The sequence below is a fragment of the Telmatherina bonti genome (assembly GCF_933228915.1).
Source record: "Telmatherina bonti genome assembly, chromosome: 7".
In the NCBI taxonomy this organism is placed as follows: domain Eukaryota; kingdom Metazoa; phylum Chordata; class Actinopteri; order Atheriniformes; family Telmatherinidae; genus Telmatherina; species Telmatherina bonti.
The window spans coordinates 12,692,570-12,712,364 of NC_136625.1; the positions used below are offsets into that span (position 1 = coordinate 12,692,570).

Below are 19,795 nucleotides of genomic sequence, written 5' to 3' on the forward strand. Positions count from 1 at the left end.
CTCTGTTCTATAAACTTCTATTGTCCAAAAATATGTGTTGAAAACACACCGAGCGCCAGCATAAACACAAACGTGCTTTAGCTTATGCTGGTCAGCACTGCCAGAATTACTCTGTACTATGATAGTTGCTGGCTGGAAATAGCCTCAAGTAAATGCAATATTTATCCATTTTCCAATAGCATTAGCTAAAAATACAGTGTGAAGAAGTAAATAAAGTTACTTCTATAAGAAAAGATTCAGAAAGTATTTTTTTTCGGGTGGATTTGTTGACAATAAGAAAAATGTAGAACAACAATGTGGTGTTTTAACATGTTTGTCAAAGTCATATACGGACTATGTGTTAATACCAGTTGGAAATGTTTTGTCTTCTTGCAACTGATGCCAAAAGTAAGAAAGAAAAAAAAAGGCCAGTGTGAACATCCAGACGGGAGTAGAAACAGGTTAGGAATGTTCATCCATTCTCTTTTAAAAGTCACATATAAAAAAAACCCAAATATCTCACTGCACATAATGCTACATTCTGTAGGTTAAACATGAGAAGACACTTCCTCAAATATAAAAGCAGGTTCCCATCATGTTAGAGACGACAACAATGAGAACCAAGAGGCAGTGAGGCAGCAGTCCGTTCGCAGAGGAAGTGATATGTGTGATGTAACCCCCTCCTCTGGTGTTCATGTCTGAGTCAACACACATGGAGTTCAGTGGTTACAACAAAAACAGAGACAAAAGTGGAAAAGTCCTCTTTAAAGGAATTTTTTTTTACAGAGTGTAAAGGCTACACTGCAAGAGAAGAGGTCAAGGCATGTGTTTGTTTCCTGTTTGGACGCTCATTGAGTGATCTCAGTTTGATATGAGAGCATCTGTGATGACCAGAAAGGCAGCAGTCCTCTTCTTAAAGGGTTTCTCTGTCACAGAGAGGCGTGGGGGATGATTGGACAACCGTGGGACATCAGTACAAGCCTTCACACCGAGGTCTCCGACTGCAGCCGCATGACAAACTTGTGGCTCTTTGGGTCGATGAACTCCTCCCCGAGGCGGAGGAAGGGGAGCGGCGTCACCGTGACAACCAGGGAGAAGTCCAGGCGGCGGAGGGAGAAAACAAGACCCTGACGCAGTGCTGAGGTCACCGGCTCCTCGCTCACCAGAGTCCACTGGCGCCCTCTACCGTTCTGCTGCTGGTACTGCATGGTGGGGCCCGGGGTCAGGTAACGCTCCAGGAAGGCCTGAGAGTGGATGGTGGAGGTTAATCAGAAAGGCTTAACGTTTGTCTGTCTGCTGGAGGAAAGTCTTTTATTACCTTTTTGTTTTCCTCTTCTAAATTTGTTTTCAACGCCATCAGATGTCAAAGTAAATTTAATTTAACATTTGATTAGGTTTTAGATTGTAGTATCCTATTTTATTCTGCTCACTGTTCATGTTCCCCGTCATGTGCCTCATTTACAGAACCATAAAACAACGTTAATCTTGAGATTAAAACTCTGTAAAAACTAAATAGGTTTTGAAAAACTACATTACATAAACCTGTTAAAAAGGTTAAACTTTCAGTTTTTATTGTGTTGCACTAACAAATATGTTTTAACTCCCAAAAAACATTGCTTGAAAACTTCTCAGTAATTACGTATTTTCACTCCAGAGGTATAAAAGAAAATCCTCTGGAGTGAGTGTAATGTCTTGTTCTACAACCTCAATGTGCTGCAAACATAAGGCCTATAGCTTAATGTTTCCTAACCCTGGTCCTCAGGGACTACTGTTCTGACTGTTTTAGTTCCTACCAACTCCAGTACGTCTGATTAACTTAACTGCTTGCCAAGTTCTATGAAAACTTGTTAATGAGTCATTGACTTGAGTCAGGTGTGTTAAAGTAGGTTTACTTATAAAACATGCAGAGCAGAGGGTCCTGAGGACCAGGATGAAGAAACACTGGCCTATAGTGTCTTGCTGCAGTGTAAAACCTGGGTATGAGGTTTGTCGTTAGAGAGGCAGCTGCGAGACATTCAGAAACAATCCTGCTAGTCTGCAGGTTAGAAAGAATGAAAGAGCACAGTAGCAACTGAACTTAACACGAGTTTAGAAAATTATATAATTGGTGACAAAATATGCTTTTATTTGCCTGAGCTGCCAGCAGAACCCAACACCGTATTACTGTAAACCAGGGGTGTCCAAACTCGGCCTTGTCCTGCAGGTTTTTTATGTATCCTTGTTCAAACACACCTGGCTTTCATTAAATGGATCCAACAGCCAATGAAGTTCAACACAAGGACTGATTCCATCGATTCAGGTGTTTTGAAGCAGGGATATATTGAAAACCTGCAGGACTGCGTCTGTTGAGGACCGGAGCTGGACATTCCTGCTGTGAACTCACCTTGGGCGTCATGTTATGCGTGATGCAGAACTGCAGGTGTGTGAGGATGCTCTCCATGCTGTGGAAGGCCTGCTGCCGTGTCGTTCTCAGGTATTTCTGCATGGCCCGGGCCATTGGGGCAAAAATGGCTTGAGCCGCCTCCCGAGGATCCATCACCTCTCTGGGGTGTTTGGGGGACGAGGCTGCCTCCTCTTCGTGGAGACGCTTGATATGTGTGAAGGCCTCTTCAACCGCCACAACAAGCCTGCAGCAGAGCAATAAAGTCCTGGTTTAATCCACCAGACAGGTTGTCTGGCTTGTAGATAACAGTATAAAGTTCAAAACAGTGGCATTAAACTATTCCTACAGCTAGGAATAAGAAGGTCGTTGTTTTATTAACATGTCAGTCTGGTGGAATTAAGGACCTTTTGGCTACACTAAACACTCCACATGCACAACCTTTTATGGAGTAGTGGCTTTGCTCACTAATCCAGCACTAGCTCAGAGAAATACTGAGTCACTCCAGAAAGAAAAAAAACATGTTTTGAGACTGTTGTCTTCAGTGATCTAGTTACATCTGTGTAATTCAAGTCAGTTTATAATTACACATTGCAATTGACTATAAGACATTAAAAAGATAAAGATACTGAGCAGCAAGCAGCTGATTAAACCATTTAAGGTACATTTTGAGAAAACAGTTTTATACAGTGTGGAGTTATAAAGTGTCATAAAACTATACAGCTCAACACAAGAGAAAATTAGCTTATTGTTACGTTTGCAGAGCTGGTCATTTCAATACTATCTTAAGATTTCAGTCAAATTCGCATGCACCATGTCATTATAACACAATTTAATGTTGTAAATGGACACTTGATTTTTTTTTTTTTTTTTTACACTCAGGCTACCAAAACCCCACATCATGATGAGACGGCTCCATAAAAGTAAGCAACACTTGTAACACTCCTCAGGAACAAACACTTCTGCTGCTGGTCTACAGCCATTTAATAAATGTTTCTTTCATTCAGCTGACATAGTGACTCATTTTCCAGCAGTGAGAACAATAAGAGCATGCAGAAACAGGACCGACTTTAATCATTCATTTATAAAAGGGGATTAAGCTAAATAGTCTGAATAGGTAAGATGGAAACAGTTTGGTACACCTTCATATATTTGCAGGGACATCTCTGCATGTCTCAAAGCACTCTTCCATTTGAATTTAGCATGAATTTGACATAAAAAAAAAAGAGATTAAAATGTAATTGTGGCATATATTTTGCCTTGAAAAATGACAAATGGGTTCACACTCAGTGTGCATTTCCTCTCTTAACATATCTGCAAATGTCTACACACACAATCTAGTGTCTCTTTTGGCTTTCACACTGGGGTATGTTACTGCCATCATAACACAGCAGACAAGTTGCTCTCAACACAATCTGCAGTTGATCGGCATGTGCCGGCTCTGACCTGGCCTTGCGTTTGCGGATCCTGCGGTCCATCTCAGCTTCCTCGTAGTAATACTCATTGTGGGAGTTGTCTCTCCTCCTTGCAGCAGCAGCTATCATGGCCCGGGACTGGCCTGTGGAGTTGTTGGTTGTGTTTTCTACAAGACAACACATGCAGAGCAGGGATTTGGTGGATTACATTTCAGGTATCCATCAAATTGTCATGTTCAAGTTCGAACAAGAGGTTCAGATTTGAACCATCACAGGTAGATTCAGGTAATGTTGATCTCATGTGCCGATGACGCAGTTAAAACACCCGTTTGGTTCTGACGTACACCGTAATGATGGAAAATGGGCTTGTATTTACCATCCAGAGAGTAAACCTTGAAGCCGGTCATCTTCTTGGAGAGGATAGATTTGGGTAGGTTAAGCAGAGCAGGGTTGTAAACAGGGTAGTCGCTGTAATATCGATCCAACACCCAGACAGCTGCCCGCTGAATGCTGAAACACAGAACAGTAGTTGGACAATGAGTGCAGATCAAACATCACATGCTGAAAACAAAACAACTAGTTCAAGAAAGGAAGCACACAAATCCAGACCTGGCATCTCTGCATCATGTCTGATGACTAAAAGCTGACTCATCACTTCAACCATCAGCTCTGACATGCAGAAATCTTCTTAATCACACATCCTAGATTTCTTTCTAAGAATACATACTGACATAAAAAACTTCAACTCCACAGCAATACTAAGATTTAGTGTCATTAACAGTAATAGGAGGAAGGTGAAGTCTTTTGGACTAAAGTTGGAGAGAGAAACAAAAAACAAACTGTTTTATGGTCACACTTCTGGCTTTCGTGTTGTCGGAATAATGCACAAGCATCTCTTAGTTTTGCACCAGTGCTCATTAGCATTTTCTCCAGTTTTCATCAGCCATCATGGTGACATTTTAAAAAACAAAGTGATCAATGAATGCTCATCAAAATGCTCCTGCTGAACATTAGAGGAGAACTTTCTGTTATTAAACTGGCTGAAAAGAAGATGTTCTTAGAAGAAGCTGCTGAATGTGACTTAAATTTGATTTCTTATGGACGGTGGCGGCTCATTTCTTATGGTGTTCTTACTGGACACCATAATGTCTTTTCCCCCCACATTCAACCCAAGCTACATTCATATGTTGCCCTACAGTAGATACATAAATGATGTTTATCAAAGCGACCAGTGTCTGACCGCTCGTTGCATTTCATCCGACTCAGTCATTTCCCATGAGACAGACGTCACAATTCTGCAAAGGAGGAGGCGGGACGAGGCGAGCTAGTCTTCTCTTATGCACGCAAGTTACTTCATACATTCATTCATTCATTTTTCTAACCCCTTAATCCAATTCAGGGTCACGGGGAAGCTGGAGCCTATCCCAGCAGTCTTCGGGCGAAAGGCAGGGTACACCCTGGACAGCTCGCCAGTCCATCGCAGGGCAAGTTACTTCAGAAGTTGCATTGAATTTATAATATGAACAACCAATCAAGTAAAACAGTCATCTGATGGCAATTTGGAAGCCTTAGTGCATTTTCAATACCCTGTTCACACACTCACACATGCAGCTACACGCATGTCCAGTAATCCACTCACATGTGGTACAACAACAGGCATACAGACCCACTCAGGCTACGTTCCGTGATCTGAACACTTATATAGCTCTCTACACAGTCGTCTACCAAAATCTGTGTCAGTGGAAACATATTTTCCTCCGAGGTCAACTGATGTCCCTCAAGCCTCCTATTTGCTTATGAACGCATCACAATGGGCCGTTATAATGACAGGTGTGAACAGATCTGGGTTGAAGGTAATTCTAGTGGAAATTTCTGTTACTCTTCTGTCTTATCATGTATTCCTACTGGTATTTTGCTTTAAACATGCTTCAGCATCTTCTTCATGCGTTGCACAACAGCATGTTAGCTCCGGTTGTGCCATCTGAACTTCCAACTTAACATTGTTCATTTGTGGTGGCCTGACCCTAGAAAGGGATCTAGTCAAGAAGCAGATCTCAGGTTATCCCAAGGATAGTGACCCTTTTTCCTCACCATCCTGGAGCCAGAAAGTCCAAGCACTTTAAAATGATCCTTTTCTCTCTTTGTGGTCAGAATCCCTTCAGATACTGGCGTCTGCATGGTTTCTCCAGTGCAACCACAGACTCTCCCATTCTACTTTTATTCTCTTGTTTATGTACTTGTCATATTCTAATAAATCTCTGCATCTTTTTTCCAACTCATCCAGACTTTTTTGTATTTTTTTCCTACAATAGTAAACTAATTTAACTTAATTTAGGCTAGTTATTTTGCTTTAATCCAATTACCATTCCCACAAAAAGCCACAAGCAGCCGTTTTGTTTTGCTGAATAATATCTTTTTGTCTTTTTATCCTGTAAAACAAGAAGCAAAAACTTTGCTGTAAGCACAATGATGCATCTCACAAACCTGAAGTGACCCACGTTGTAGAACCTGCTGGCTCCATCCGTGCTCCGGACCACCTTAAGACAAAAAACAGGCTGCAGGTGCCGAACCTCCAGCAGCACGAGAGCCAAGTACTGGATGAAGAGCAAGGCGTCCACCAGCGAAGCAGCGTACTCCACAATGCCTCTGTAGTCCCTCTCCCTGGGCTCCAGTACACGCACGCCATAGAACAACCAGTAGGACGCCACGAACAGGAACACCAGCACCATTAGCAGGCAGCGGAAGACGAAGAAACGCGGCAGGGTGGCGCGGGGAGGGCGGAGGAACAGCGCCCAGGAGGAGATGAGCAGGACCAGTAGCTTGAAGGCAAGGGAGACATAGAGGCCTTCACACGGCGTGCCGCAAGGCTCGAGGGCTTCACGCCACAGGACCTGTGGGAGGATGAGGAAGGCGAGTGGCGTGACCAGGGCGAAGAAGCTCAGGCAGCCTCCCAGCACCGGGCCAACAAAGCGCTTGCACTCCAATGGGGTCGACTCCTCCAAATCTTTGGTGACGCGGGTTAGGTCCTCATTTGAGATGCTGTGCTCGGAGGTGCCGGTGACGACAGTGGTGGTCTCCCCCCAGTTATCGTCCTGTATGACAAACAGAAGATTGAAGCAAAGAGGATTTAAACATTACTGACATTCGAGTATTTTTGTCTTCTCAGCGTTGAACCTTCTCAAACAGGACCTGCTGCTTTTCTACTGTTTACTTTTGGTTTATGAACAGAACTTTTAGTCAAAGATTTGTGACAGCTGATTTTGCAAAAAGGCCACAAACCCAAGATGTTTTCTATTTAAGCCTCCTTTAGAAGATGGTTTCAGACATCCTAATCCTTGTTTTCAGAGTCCAGACACTCAATTTGTCTTGGAAGTTATAAATGGACTGAAGTCATCTTCCCAGGTTGACGGCTGGTTCACCTTATCATCATCATTAATGCCTCTTTACTCTTTAAATAAAAGCTTTCCTCCTCAGTTTACGCAGAAACAAACATCTCCTCATGTGAACAAACCTGTATGTTTAAAGTACTCAGCACTCAAAGACGCAAGTTTCCCCAAATGTCAACACCCGCTTTTGTCCTGATGACAAGAACTAAAAACAACTGACCGCTTCAGCGAAACACAACTGTGCTGCTGAAAGAGTCTAACAACCACTTCCAGACATAAACACAAGACTGGGCTGCAGGTTAAACCGGAAAACTGATCCATGTATCCATGCAGAAAAAAAAAAAAAAAAAAGCTATGATTGTAAATGAGAGGAGAGTAAACTTAACCTGGGTATGTGATGACCTGATGACCTTATGAGATATAACTGAAGGAGTCTTTACTAATTTGCATTTCTTAAATCAACACCTTCACAAAGCGAAATATGCAAATGAGCCACCTGTTTGCAGAGCCTAATGAGCCATTGCGTCTGGCTGACTGGCAGGAAACATGACGCCCGAGAAGAGAGCTGTCAGTGGGAACAATGGAAAGCCTTATAAAGCTCCCTTAACAAAGGTTATTCAACTCAGAATGTGGCAAAAGATGCTGGTAGTTTCCAGTCAGCAGAGTCCGAAATTAAAATTCAGTACAAACAAAATGGGAAGATGTAAAAGAGCAACAAGAAGGTCAGGAGTTGGAAAAAATCAGAGCAAAATGTCTGAGTAGTGACAATGCATGGCGGAAGATCTGAAAAACAAATAGCTGAAAACTAAAGTAAATGTAAGACAGCAGGTGGAAAACTGTGATTTACATCAAGAAAAGTAAAATTAAAACATCGGTTTTAAAATCTTTACACTGGTTTCCAGCCAGTCACAGGACAGATTTTAAAACCTTCTGATTGTTGCAGACTAGTGGAACAAGCTGCCTGTGTAGATGAAACTTTCACCAAATTTAGATGCTCTTAAAAACATTTCTTTTCTCATGCACAGATGTATGAAATCTGCTCAGCAGCTTTTAAATGACCTTGCGTCTATTGGCTTTAATATAATGTATGATTTTATTGTGATTTTTGATATTTTGTTTTGTCTTTTGAGCTTCTTCTACAACATCTGTAATGCTTGTAATGCTTCATGTAAAGCACTTTGAATTGTCTTGTACATGAAAGTTGTTATTCAATTAAACTTGCCTTGTCCAAAATGGTTTGTTAAAGTGGAACTATTTCCATTTCTATTTTCATTTCAGGCTAATTTATTTTTATTTCTGAGACCAGAAGGGCTGGGATTGATCGAGTTATTGTCACAAATGGCTTTATTTACTTCAGACCGACCCTCTCCGTAGGCTGTCAGATCAGCCTGTGGGCAAAACGAGTGGATTGAGACTCTTCCGCATTAAGCCCCGCCTCCCGCCACTGCACTACATCGGAAGCACGCACCACACCTGCTTTCGCCGTCATTGTAACATCTCATAAACAGAAGGATTAGGCTCATATGAACTCAATTAAAAAAAACTAAATACAATGTCAACACATAGCATACAGCCCTACATGTTGGAACCTGAATCAGACCCTGAAAACAAAGTGGAAAACAGCAACCCACAGCAACGAATGCAGCAGGATGTCTCTCTTTGGTAAACTCACCAGCCATCGTTGGAAATAACTTTATCCCACGTTTTCCACCCACCTGATGTATTTGTACGTGTCCTTGTTAACCAGCAGAAGGTAACCAATCACCGAACCTTATCCCCCGGGACGTCACAAGGATTTCCAAGTAGAAAAAACTCTCTAAAACGACGCGTTTTTCGTCGCCATGGAAACTGAACGTAGAGGGTGCTGGAACTCAAACTCAAACTCGCGTTTAGGTGATAAAAAACAGTGCCGTTCACATGTCTGATGAGGATTCAACACTGTAACACTTGAAATACCATAATAGGACCCCTTTAAAGAGAAGCATTCATTATCTGGATGATTGGATTCAGTAATGAATCTGTGTTATAATATAAAGACAATCAGTTTGCACAATCACTGATGGTGTGAGGTTGATGCCAGAGAAAGTCTCAGCAGAGATGATTATTTCTGCAGTAAATGCACAGCAGGACATCGATGAAATAAGTGTAAGCCACAGAGAAAAGCCACAGAGAAAAGATTATTCACCCTCTGTCCTTTTATTTACAGCCAATAACAAGGTCAATAAACTCAATCTGAATGAAACGTCACCGTAAATGAGTTAAATAAAGGTTTTCACCCAAAGCAGCTTTTATAGGATCTGAAACAAACATGATGTGTTTTAACCACTCATCAGTGTTATTACTACAGATTGCTTCTGTAGTTCACAGATGAACCAGTATAAACCAGTTTAAAGCGGAAACATGAAGACGGTGCGACTGACCCGGTCATCTCCGTGTGTCGACTCTGCATCGAGAAGTGGCTCTCCGGGAGTTTGTATGGTCACTGATTTGTCTCCACGACTGCTGCTGTCTCTGCTTTTGGAGCGATGACGGTCCCTCCGATCCCTGAAGACAAAACACACAACGATGAACAGTTACTGGATGGAGAGGACACCTTTTACTGGTGAGCCCTTTGCCTACGGTGCTCCTGCAGCTCGTTCATATAAAACTAAAGTGTGTGAGATTCTCTGCATTTAGTCATCGCTGTCTGCGATTTGTTCTCCCCACCTGTGCTTCCGGGAGCTTCTGGAGTGGGAGGACTTGTATGAGTAGCCCGAGTACTGCGACACGTTGTCCATGTCTCGGGTCGGCGGTGAGCGGGCTTTATGAGCCCCGCCTCCTCCTCCTCCCCCTCTGCTGACCTGCTCGCAGACTCCTCCCAGCTGGCTCTTGCGTTCAGAGATGGACTTGGTGGAGAGAGCCAGGGGCAGCTTGAGAAGGTCAACCTTGCTCCTGAGGGAATCTATCTTGGAGGTCGATGAGGAGGAAGCAGAAGAAGGGAGGTGGAAGACTCAGGGAGGATGAGGAGAGGATGAAGATGAGTGGGAGATGATGAGGAGGTGAGTTGGAGCAGGGGAGAGATGAGGTGGATGATATCTGACAAAGAAAGGAAAAGATTGAGCCGAGATTAACAATAAATCCACACATCTTGTCATGTTAATATTATTTTTTTAATCATGTTAATATTATTTTTATATTGAATATACTTATAAGTCAATTTATCTGAAAGGACTGAACTAAAATTATACAGCAGCCTTAAAATGCACCGTTTTGTTTTCTGTGTGTGATTTAGACTGATCCAAAGCTGAGAACATGAACAAATATGAACAGAAATCAATGCATCCATGCTGCGAGTTGCAGGAGGAAGACCAGGCCAGACCAGGAGGAAGACCAGGCCAGACCAGGAGGAAGTAGGAAAAGAATTGAAGATGTACATACTAAACAACGAGGAAAGGAGGCAGAATTTAGATGGAATAGTCAACTATTCAACATCAATAGTTAACATTTAAACTAAATATTCATGAACAAGCTGGATATAAGATGGTTATTTTGAACTAAAAGGCAAGGCTGGTTTATTCCTGTAATATAGTTCAAAGTGCTTTAAAATAGAAAGTTTCAAAAAGCCTGATCCTCCCGTGTTAAATATAAATTTCCCCAACTGGACATTTTACAGTTTTGTCATCATATTTACCATTTCTGGAAGTTAAAAAAAAAACAAAAAAAAAACATGGTCTGTCATTATCTTGTAAAATGTGGTCATCATTCTGAGCCCTGATTCCCCTAATAATGTCAACAACAGCTACAACAACGAAGGAAATGACAAATGACCGCCACTTCTCAGTGATTCATCAGTTTAACCATCCTCACATGAAAATGTCTAAATTAGAATAAGATGAGTTTATTCCCATCAGTGAGAATCAAATCTTCAGCCGTGCTCAGCTTTACTGAGGCGCCATGCAGGCGGGGTTTGACTTCAGCTTGATGGACACACCACACAGCCAATCAAATAAAAGGACAGACATGGATCATACCATTGTAGGAAAAAACAACAGTGGAAACTGTGTTTAATATGAGAGTAAGTAGGGGTGGGAAAATCAAATCGAAAAATCGAATATCTGGATTTTTTGCTAAACAATTTGAAAAAAAAAAAACAATTTGAAAAAAAAAATTTTTTTTGTTAAAAACTGTTTTGTTTTTTGTTTTTTTTTTTTATAAATAAAAACAATCCATTATAAAGTAGAAGAAGCAGAATGATGGTCTGGTTACTGTGTGGTTTTTTTTTCTTCGTAATTTAATTCAAGAAAAATGAACAGCAAAACAAATTTTTTTTTGTGTGTGTGTTTTTTTAGTCTACAAAAATTAGCAATATTGAGGAATTGAGAGAATAGCAATTTAAATTGAATCGGCACCCAAAAAATCTGAATCAAATCAAATCAAGACTAAAGCATATTGTCAGTCATAAGAGTAAGCCTGCACTAAAGACGTACCCAAAGGCTAAAACTTTTGTCTTTATTTGATTTGTTTGCTGCAGTTATGTTATTTATTTATTTAAAAGTTTATTAAAAAAAACAAACAAACAATAAACAACATCATTATCAACATTTATAAAATTGCTTTTATTTGCATGTTTGGTTTTCTTGATTGGAATTTTATATATTTTTTAATCTATTCCTCAGTTTTCCCAATAATGTTTAATATGTTTAGTCTGGACTTAAATTGGGGTCATGAATTAGTTTATTTCCCACCTTGATTGGATTTTCTCTATTTGATTAAATTTAATTTGAGGGAAATAGGAGTCAAAAGATGGACAGAAGGCGGCCAGTGGAAACCTTCCACCATCTAAGGTTCATGTTTCTTGTTTTATCCAAAACATAGTCTCCAATTTAAAAAAAAAAAAAAAAAAAAAAACTTTAAAATGACCTTCCAACGATTTTCAGCCCTGATTTAATAAGAAATCCAACAACAGAAATATAAATATCCGTGTAGCTAAATTTGTCCCAAATGAGTCTTTTAAAGACAATCAGGATCAGTGTTCGGTATCCAGAAGGTGTTGCAAAAACATGGTCAGCTTTATTACTCAACTATGATGTGAAATGATCCTTTAAGAGCCCATGTTTATTATCCACTGTGGGAATCGAATGCCTCACCCTGGCAGAATGAGCTCTGTGATCCATTGACACTTACACTCATTAACCCTCCTAAACGGAGCCTTTGGTTTCGCTGTGTGCACTTAGATCATGTCTTCCAGGTCTCCGCTGAGGTTAATCATCACACAAGTGCATCTCCTCTCCAAGAAGCCAGCTTTAGCCTCAGTTAGCTGCGACACAAAGGGGGCCATATTGGATTACTGTGTTTTCACTAAACTTGTTTGCCCTCTCCCTCCCTCTTGCCAGCTCACATTCCCTCCCTCACACCCCTCATCCCCTGAGAAACGGGGCCTCTCCGCTGCCATGGCGATGAAAGAGGGTGTTCAGATGGAGAGGGGTGGGGGCATGATTGGAGGCTGACAGTTGCTGTGGAAACCTGACCTCACGCTGCCCTCTGACAGCCTGTTCTCCACGCTGGAGGAAAAACTCTCCGAAATCTAAGTGTTGGCATGACGGATGTCGGACTGTCAAATGCCGGTTAACTGATAAAGAGGAGGCGTGGCTTACTGGATTTGACCAGTGCTCTTTAGGAAATGAAAAGGAATGCGAGGTGCCGTTAACGGGGCGTTCACGGTCCATCAGCACCATTTTATTTAAAACCCCACTTAACTTCAAACCAGATACTGTACAAATCCATCTGTGGAATTTCTGCAAGTCTTATAGTCTCTCATTTAACAAAGAGAGTTGCATTTTTCAGGACTGAAAAGCATTTCTCTCCACCAGACCAAAGATGATTCTGCAGCCCTGCAGCCATGTGCAAAACCTCAACAGCATGTTTATTCCCAACCACAAAATTCAAATGACTTACAGCCTCCTCCTGGTGTATAATCATCAGCTTTTATCTTAAGTAATGGCAGAAAAATGAGCAGCCATATAAAGTGCGCATTTCAAAAAAAGCAACACAGAAAGCCTAGATCTAATCTCTGCCCTGCTTTGAAGCATCTAAACATTTCTACCACTGCCAACCAAGTAAAATGTACCAGGAAAGGCTTTATGTGGAGTTTCCCAAGAAAAACAATCAATTCTGGACAATATGTGAAGAGGACATAAGGATTACCAGGGGGAAAAAAAACCAAAGTTAATGTAAACCCTGGTTCAAGCTAATGGAAGTTTAGCAGGAACTAGAACCGCTGGGCAAAATAACAATCCTGTCTGACATTAATGATCATCCAACTGCATCATATAAATAACAATTAGGTAATTACAGCAACCTTGGCTGGATTTCAAAGTACCAACAGTGAGAAATGCAGATATAATGTCCAGTTATGCCAAGTCTATTTACACGTATACGTCGGGAATTCCAGCATGCAGTGATGAAGATGTGCAGAAGGATTTCTGTGTATTTTAGGATAATGGCCATGATGACGGCAGCTCACCATGCTTCACAGACACAAATAAGTAATTCCACAAAGAATGGGGGGTTCATATCTTTTTAAATACTTGAGCAAGTAATTATAGGGGAAAGAACATGAACACCCAGCAAGTGATCTCTGTAAGTCCACCACAAAGAAGTTAAAACTGCAATATTAAGGGTGACAAATTTAACTTTTGTTATCACAGAACAACAAAAGAAGTCATTAAAATGAGCTGGCAGATGGATGAGACGTTACCAAGATTTCTTCCTAACGCTGAAACCTTTATAGACTGGAAAGATTCATCATCAGGAGAAAAATGAAAGCTACAGATACAGATCATTGTTCTAGACACCAGAGCAGTGACTTGACGGTAACTACAGGTAATAAAACCAAACGGAAGAGGATTGCGCCACTGGGAACCATGATGTAAATTTCATTTCAAATTTGAGTGGACTAAAAGGAAATGGGGGAGGGTAATGATGCATAAACATAATGGCATTTGATAATCGGTCATGATATCAACAACTCCCCTGAGGGCCGCCAATACCAGCAAATATAATGGTACACTGATGTGAATGTAAAGTCTGTCTCCAGATCCATTATTGAATTAGATGAATTAGTTAAAACCCAGTTGCAGGAAGAGCAATTATGGCGTTGTAGTCCCCTTTCAGGATAAAATCTTTCACTTATCTTTGCTACTGACTTGCTTTCAGCCTACTTTGTGTACTTCTACTTTAGTTACACACTTCCAAAATGTCTATGGATTTCTTTGAGTACAGCAGGCATGAAACAAAGACATCACTTAAAAAAGAAAAGACAGTGTTGCCACATGAATTAACCTCAAGATCGAGCAACATAAACCTTACAGGTGAAAAACACATTGATGCAAATCATCCCACATCGCATCATCCATCCAAATGATGCTTTCACATTAGTAAAAGGAATAAAGTGAACCCAAAGCTACATGACACAAAGAAAAAGTTGAACTTATGACTCCGACGTTTAAAGTAACAAGCCTCCAGTTTTTCTTTTGAAGTGGCTTTGAGATTACCTTTTAACTCTGACCATTTCACGTCAACATGACATCACAGCGCCAACATCTGCTCTGCTATTCACATAACACACACATTCCCCAGAAAGCACTTTGCCTTTGTAATCCAAGACAGTCTGTAGGTTCACGCTCCCAAAAGTAACAAAAGCATGACTTAACAAAGGAAACTGGTGTGGAATCAGATGGGATCGATACATTTCTGACCAGAAATTCTATCTGCATGTATAAGTTCCTGATGCTTTGAGGTTTTTTTTTTTTAATTTTTTATCAAACTTACAGCTCAAGCTTTAAGTATGGAGCGTTAAAAGGCTAAAATAGGCTTGCCTTGTGCATCTCCCTGATCTAGATGAGTTTGGCAAGCTTGTCTCTCCCTTTCTTGGCCTGTAAGTGAGAATAAGACACAACATTTGATCTACAGAAGGTGTGGTCCACTAGTGGCAGGGATAATGTTTCCTATTCATCCCTCTGTCCTATGACCTAGTTGAAGGGGTTTCTCTCTTCTGCTTGAGTTAATGTTAAGTTTAACTTCACAGTGTAAAAGTGGGTCTAAACATGGTCTGGTGTGAAAACACCTTCAAAGTAAAAATATAGTCACTTCTTACTAAATTTTTGAGTGAATTCAGCTTGAAAGGCCGCCCACATCAGGCCGGTCCAGTGATCCGTGTGCGTGTGTGGTCTGAGATGAAACAGTGATGACGAGGGGGCTTCCAGTCTGCTAGCGACATGGCCAGGCAGTTTTACAGCTACAATCAAAGGGTCTGCAAAGCATTTTAATGCTGTATGCACCGTCAGCTGAAAGCAAAGACATCTGCCTGCTTCCTCTGAGACGTTTCATCAGAAAAATAACAGCAGATAGATGCCAAGCTCATTGGCACATGACTCGTGACTCCACTTCTTACAAAGGAGTTAGTATTCACGACAAGCCAGCAACCACAGTTCAAACTTTATATTTTAAATACATGTACTTTGGAATAAAGCTGAGGTAGAAAGAAAGCTCTTTCCCCTCATTTTTCGTAAGCCCCTCCAACTAGATGGGTTCAAGCAAATGTCCACACAGTTTAAACTAAACAGAATTAAAACCAATCCTTACACCTCAATTAGTCTCTACTCCTCTGCTTTGCAGGGAAAAGTGCTCTATTTTGGAGGGAATGGGGTACATATAACCCTTCAAGCTGATGTGTTGGGAGCTTTTGGATGGTTATATGACTATTAATCAGTGATTTCAAAAGGAAAGGGTGCAATAAATCCCCACAAATCAGAGGAATAAGGACAAGGGGGAGGGACAGGTTAGTGGGCCTTACAGCCACAGCTGCAGTGGCTCTTCTTCGGTTGCTTTTAGAAAAACGGACATCATTTCTAGCAACATCTCCACATATCCAATCAATTTACCAAAGGAGTTATTTAAGACCAAAATAAATCTATAATTAAAGTCATTAGCGCCACCTGCTAACTTTTAGCTTCAAATCTGTTAAATCGCTTCCTTCGAGGTCTCCTTTTCTGCTCGGCTTGAGATCAAAATGTGCTCACCGCGATCAAAAGGTGGAAAATGAGTTGGAACTATTACACATGTTCGTTTTTATACAGCTGTTTTAATACATGTATTAAAAGTTGACTATCCATGGTGATTGTAATGATTTAACTGGGTCTTTATCATCAGCAGTGTTTACAGATCTGGACAGAGATTAACCTGCAACTGTTTTTACAGGATTTCCCACCACAGAGAGGACCTGTGTTCCCATCTGTGTTTGTCGGTCAGCCAATTGGAGAGTTTCCACTCTGAAAACACCTTTAACCGATTAAAAATCATCTGTATTGAGTTAGTTTGTCTAAAGACAGAACACAACCAAACTTTGAGTACTTGTAGCCGAGTATCATCACAGCTGTGTCAAGCCGTGTCGTCACGGTATGTTTCCAACTCTTTTGTTATGTTTAGAGGCAGCAAAGCCAATTAGAAATGACCCCATCATTTCCTCTCTTGAAGACAACTTTCACATTTTGTAACAAGTTTGGCGAAATGTTAATTCAGAGTGAAATATGTCATTGACTGAAAGGTAAAAACATTGTTTTTACGCCCTAAAAATCAAGGATCAGTTAAATGTATGTCCAAAACATAACTTCACCAGCTTTTACTGTGTGTAGTTGAAAATAAAATCTTTTTTGATCAGTTTTGCTTTTCAGCCAAGTCAGATCATCTCTGAGGATGTCTGCTTTTCCAAAACTCTCATCAAGACTAAATTGATTGGGGCAACTAACTGGCAGTTTATTACATCTCCTTTCTTACTCGAAACTTTGTTAAATTCAGTAATAGGCTCAAATTGGAGTCATTCTGTAGTTTTATAACTTAATGAGTGCTGTATCTACGCTACACAGCCATCACCACTGGTCTGAATCAGCTTTAAAGCATAACATCTTTGTAAAGAAACATCTGTGCAATCAAAGCCTGACCTGAGCAGGAATATCACAGGGAATCTCAGTGTCATCAGGTAATTGCTGCTTCAATACATTTCACTACAAAGACAAATGAAAGTGAGTTTTGTACAGATTACTGCTGGATACTAAACCTGAAAACAGTTCAGATGTCATAAGGATTCTATTACAGGTTTGCATGTTCATGCTGCTGGAGTAAAAAAAATAAAAAAAAATAAATAAAAAAAAAAGATTAATTTAATCAAATCAAACCATTAATGGAGTTTTTCAGCAAGAAATATGCAGCCTCGTTCCTTTAGCATTCAGGCAGATGTAACATTTTACAACCAGCAATTCCCCCAAGGCAAAATTAAATCAAGTTGTCATCATCGTGCCAGAGCTGCTGGCAGCGGGACGGCAGCTGTCGGGGAGGAACGGCAAGCCGGGACATCTCTGAAATGGCCAGCTCCACTCAACAGCCATCTGAAGCCCAACATAACAACTGTGTAAATAAGCATGCACACACCCAGGCTGCAACAGGGGAAGAGGCTCATCAGCAAAGCAAGGCCACACACACACACACACACACACACACACACACACACACATACACACACACACACACACACACACACACACACACACACAGTAAATGACCACCACCCACGGTCTCCTGTGACAATATCAGTAAAAGCAGCAGAAAACAAGACAACTGCTGCTGTCAGCGTTAAAGCACATGAGGGGCAAACTTGAGCAGGTGTGTAACTGTGTGTGTGTGTGTGTGTAGAAATGTGACAGGGTGTGGTTTAATCAACAAGCCCATTTTCTGATTCAAAAAGCTTTCCGCATACATTGGTCTTCATATCCAAACAAATTGCTGCAGACGCAGGAAGTGGCTCAGTAGGCTGAGATGGATGTGGTTCAGTGTCTCACAGCCACAGGCAAATCTTGTGCTACTGATTCATCTGCTCATCAGTCATCATTAGAAGTTGTTAGCCATTAGGTTTACTTTCTGAACTCACCTGCACCTTAACCCGTAAGAACATTGGGACATATGCGATTCATGTAGTTTCTAAAGCATGTGGCATCACTTTATGATCCAAAATTTGCTTAAAATCCCGTGGAACACAATCTGATTTTTGTCTTCTAACCCTTAAAAGACCCCTGAAAGCTGAAGATTACACTATAAAGACTGTGGTATATCACAAAGTAATAAACCGTGTTTACCCCTAGAGAAAAAAAGAAAAAAAAAAAAGAAAAAAAAAGGTACTTCGTTATTTTACACTTTGTTAAAAAGGGACAAATAAAGACCTCAAATTGAAAGAATTGGACCTATCTGATCATTTATGCATGGTTTGTGTCTTTATGGGTTAAACCAGATTCACAAATGCAGGCATAAATCATTTTCTCAAATGTCCCCTCAAGAAACAGCCTAATTTTCTAATTCATGATGAGCAGATAAAATTTTGTTTTCAACAATTTTCTGCAAGGAAAAACCTATGAAAACCATCCAGAAATGCATAATTTTACACCATATTAAACACATAAACTGCTGATACCTTAACTTTCCTGTACACAGGTGGGTCTGTTGACCTGTTGTTGTAAATGATGACTGAGAGGTTTGGCGAATCTACAACTCTGAACTAGTAATGCCTTTAATATGTGCATGTGTGGTTTAGAGGGTTTTATCAATTAAATTAATTCTTGTGGGTAGCAAACATCACGTCGGGCTTGTCATGACAATGTTCAAATTATTTATTCCATCTATGCACAACTAAAGTGCGGAAATTAAATGTAAATTCTCACAGATCCCCTTTTTAAGAAGGGGGACCGGAGGGTGTGTTCCAATTACAGGGGAATCACACTCCTCAGCCTCCCTGGTAAGGTCTATTCAGGGGTCCTGGAGAGGAGGGTCCGCCGGATAGTCGAATCCCAGATTGAGGAGGAGCAGTGCGGTTTTCGTCCTGGCCGCGGAACAGTGGACCAGCTCTATACCCTCTCTGGGGTCCTGGAGGGGGCATGGGAGTTTGCCCAACCAGTCTACATGTGCTTTGTGGACCTGGAGAAGGCATTCGACCGTGTCCCCCGGGGGCTCCTGTGGGGGGCACTCCGGGAGTATGGGGTACCGGACCCCCTTGTACGAGCTGTCCAGTCCCTGTACGACAGGTGTCAGAGCTTGGTCCGCATTGCCGGTAGTAAGTCGGATTCGTTTCCGGTGAGGGTTGGACTCCGCCAAGGCTGCCCTTTATCACCGATTCTGTTCATAACTTATATGGACAGAATTTCTAGGCGCAGCCGAGGTGTTGAGGGGATCCGGCTCGGTGGCCTCAGGATTGGGTCCCTGCTTTTTGCGGATGACGTGGTCCTGTTGGCTTCATCTGGTCGTGATCTCCAGCTCTAGCTTGAGCGATTCGCGGCCGAGTGTGAAGCGGCTGGGATGAGAATCAGCACCTCAAAATCTGAGACCATGGTCCTCAGCCGGAATAGGGTGGATTGCCCTCTCCGGGTCGGGAGTTAGGTCCTGCCTCAAGTGGAGGAGTTTAAATATCTCGGGGTCTTGTTCACGAGTGAGGGAAGGATGGAGCGCGAGATCGACAGATGGATCGGTGCGGCGTCTGCAGTAATGCGGGCTCTGCGCCGGTCTGTCGTGGTGAAGAAGGAGCTGAGCCAGAAGGCGAAGCTCTCGATTTACCAGTC

The 19,795-nt window shown here is 41.5% G+C and overlaps 1 protein-coding gene across 1 annotated transcript; it reads right to left on the bottom strand.

Annotated features, from left to right (window-relative positions):
• Positions 1–962: 962 nt before the first annotated feature.
• Positions 963–9,952, bottom strand: LOC306758670 (vang-like protein 2; the record flags this gene model as incomplete). Its single annotated transcript, XM_079244016.1, has 7 exons — positions 9,867–9,952; positions 9,581–9,704; positions 6,259–6,866; positions 4,151–4,284; positions 3,806–3,941; positions 2,363–2,606; positions 963–1,223 (listed from the first exon to the last, which is right to left on the bottom strand). The coding sequence occupies exons 1-7, from the start codon at positions 9,935–9,937 to the stop codon at positions 963–965; spliced, it is 1,578 nt and encodes a 525-aa protein (XP_079100142.1). The 5' UTR covers positions 9,938–9,952.
• Between the last annotated feature and the right edge of the window lie 9,843 nt (positions 9,953–19,795).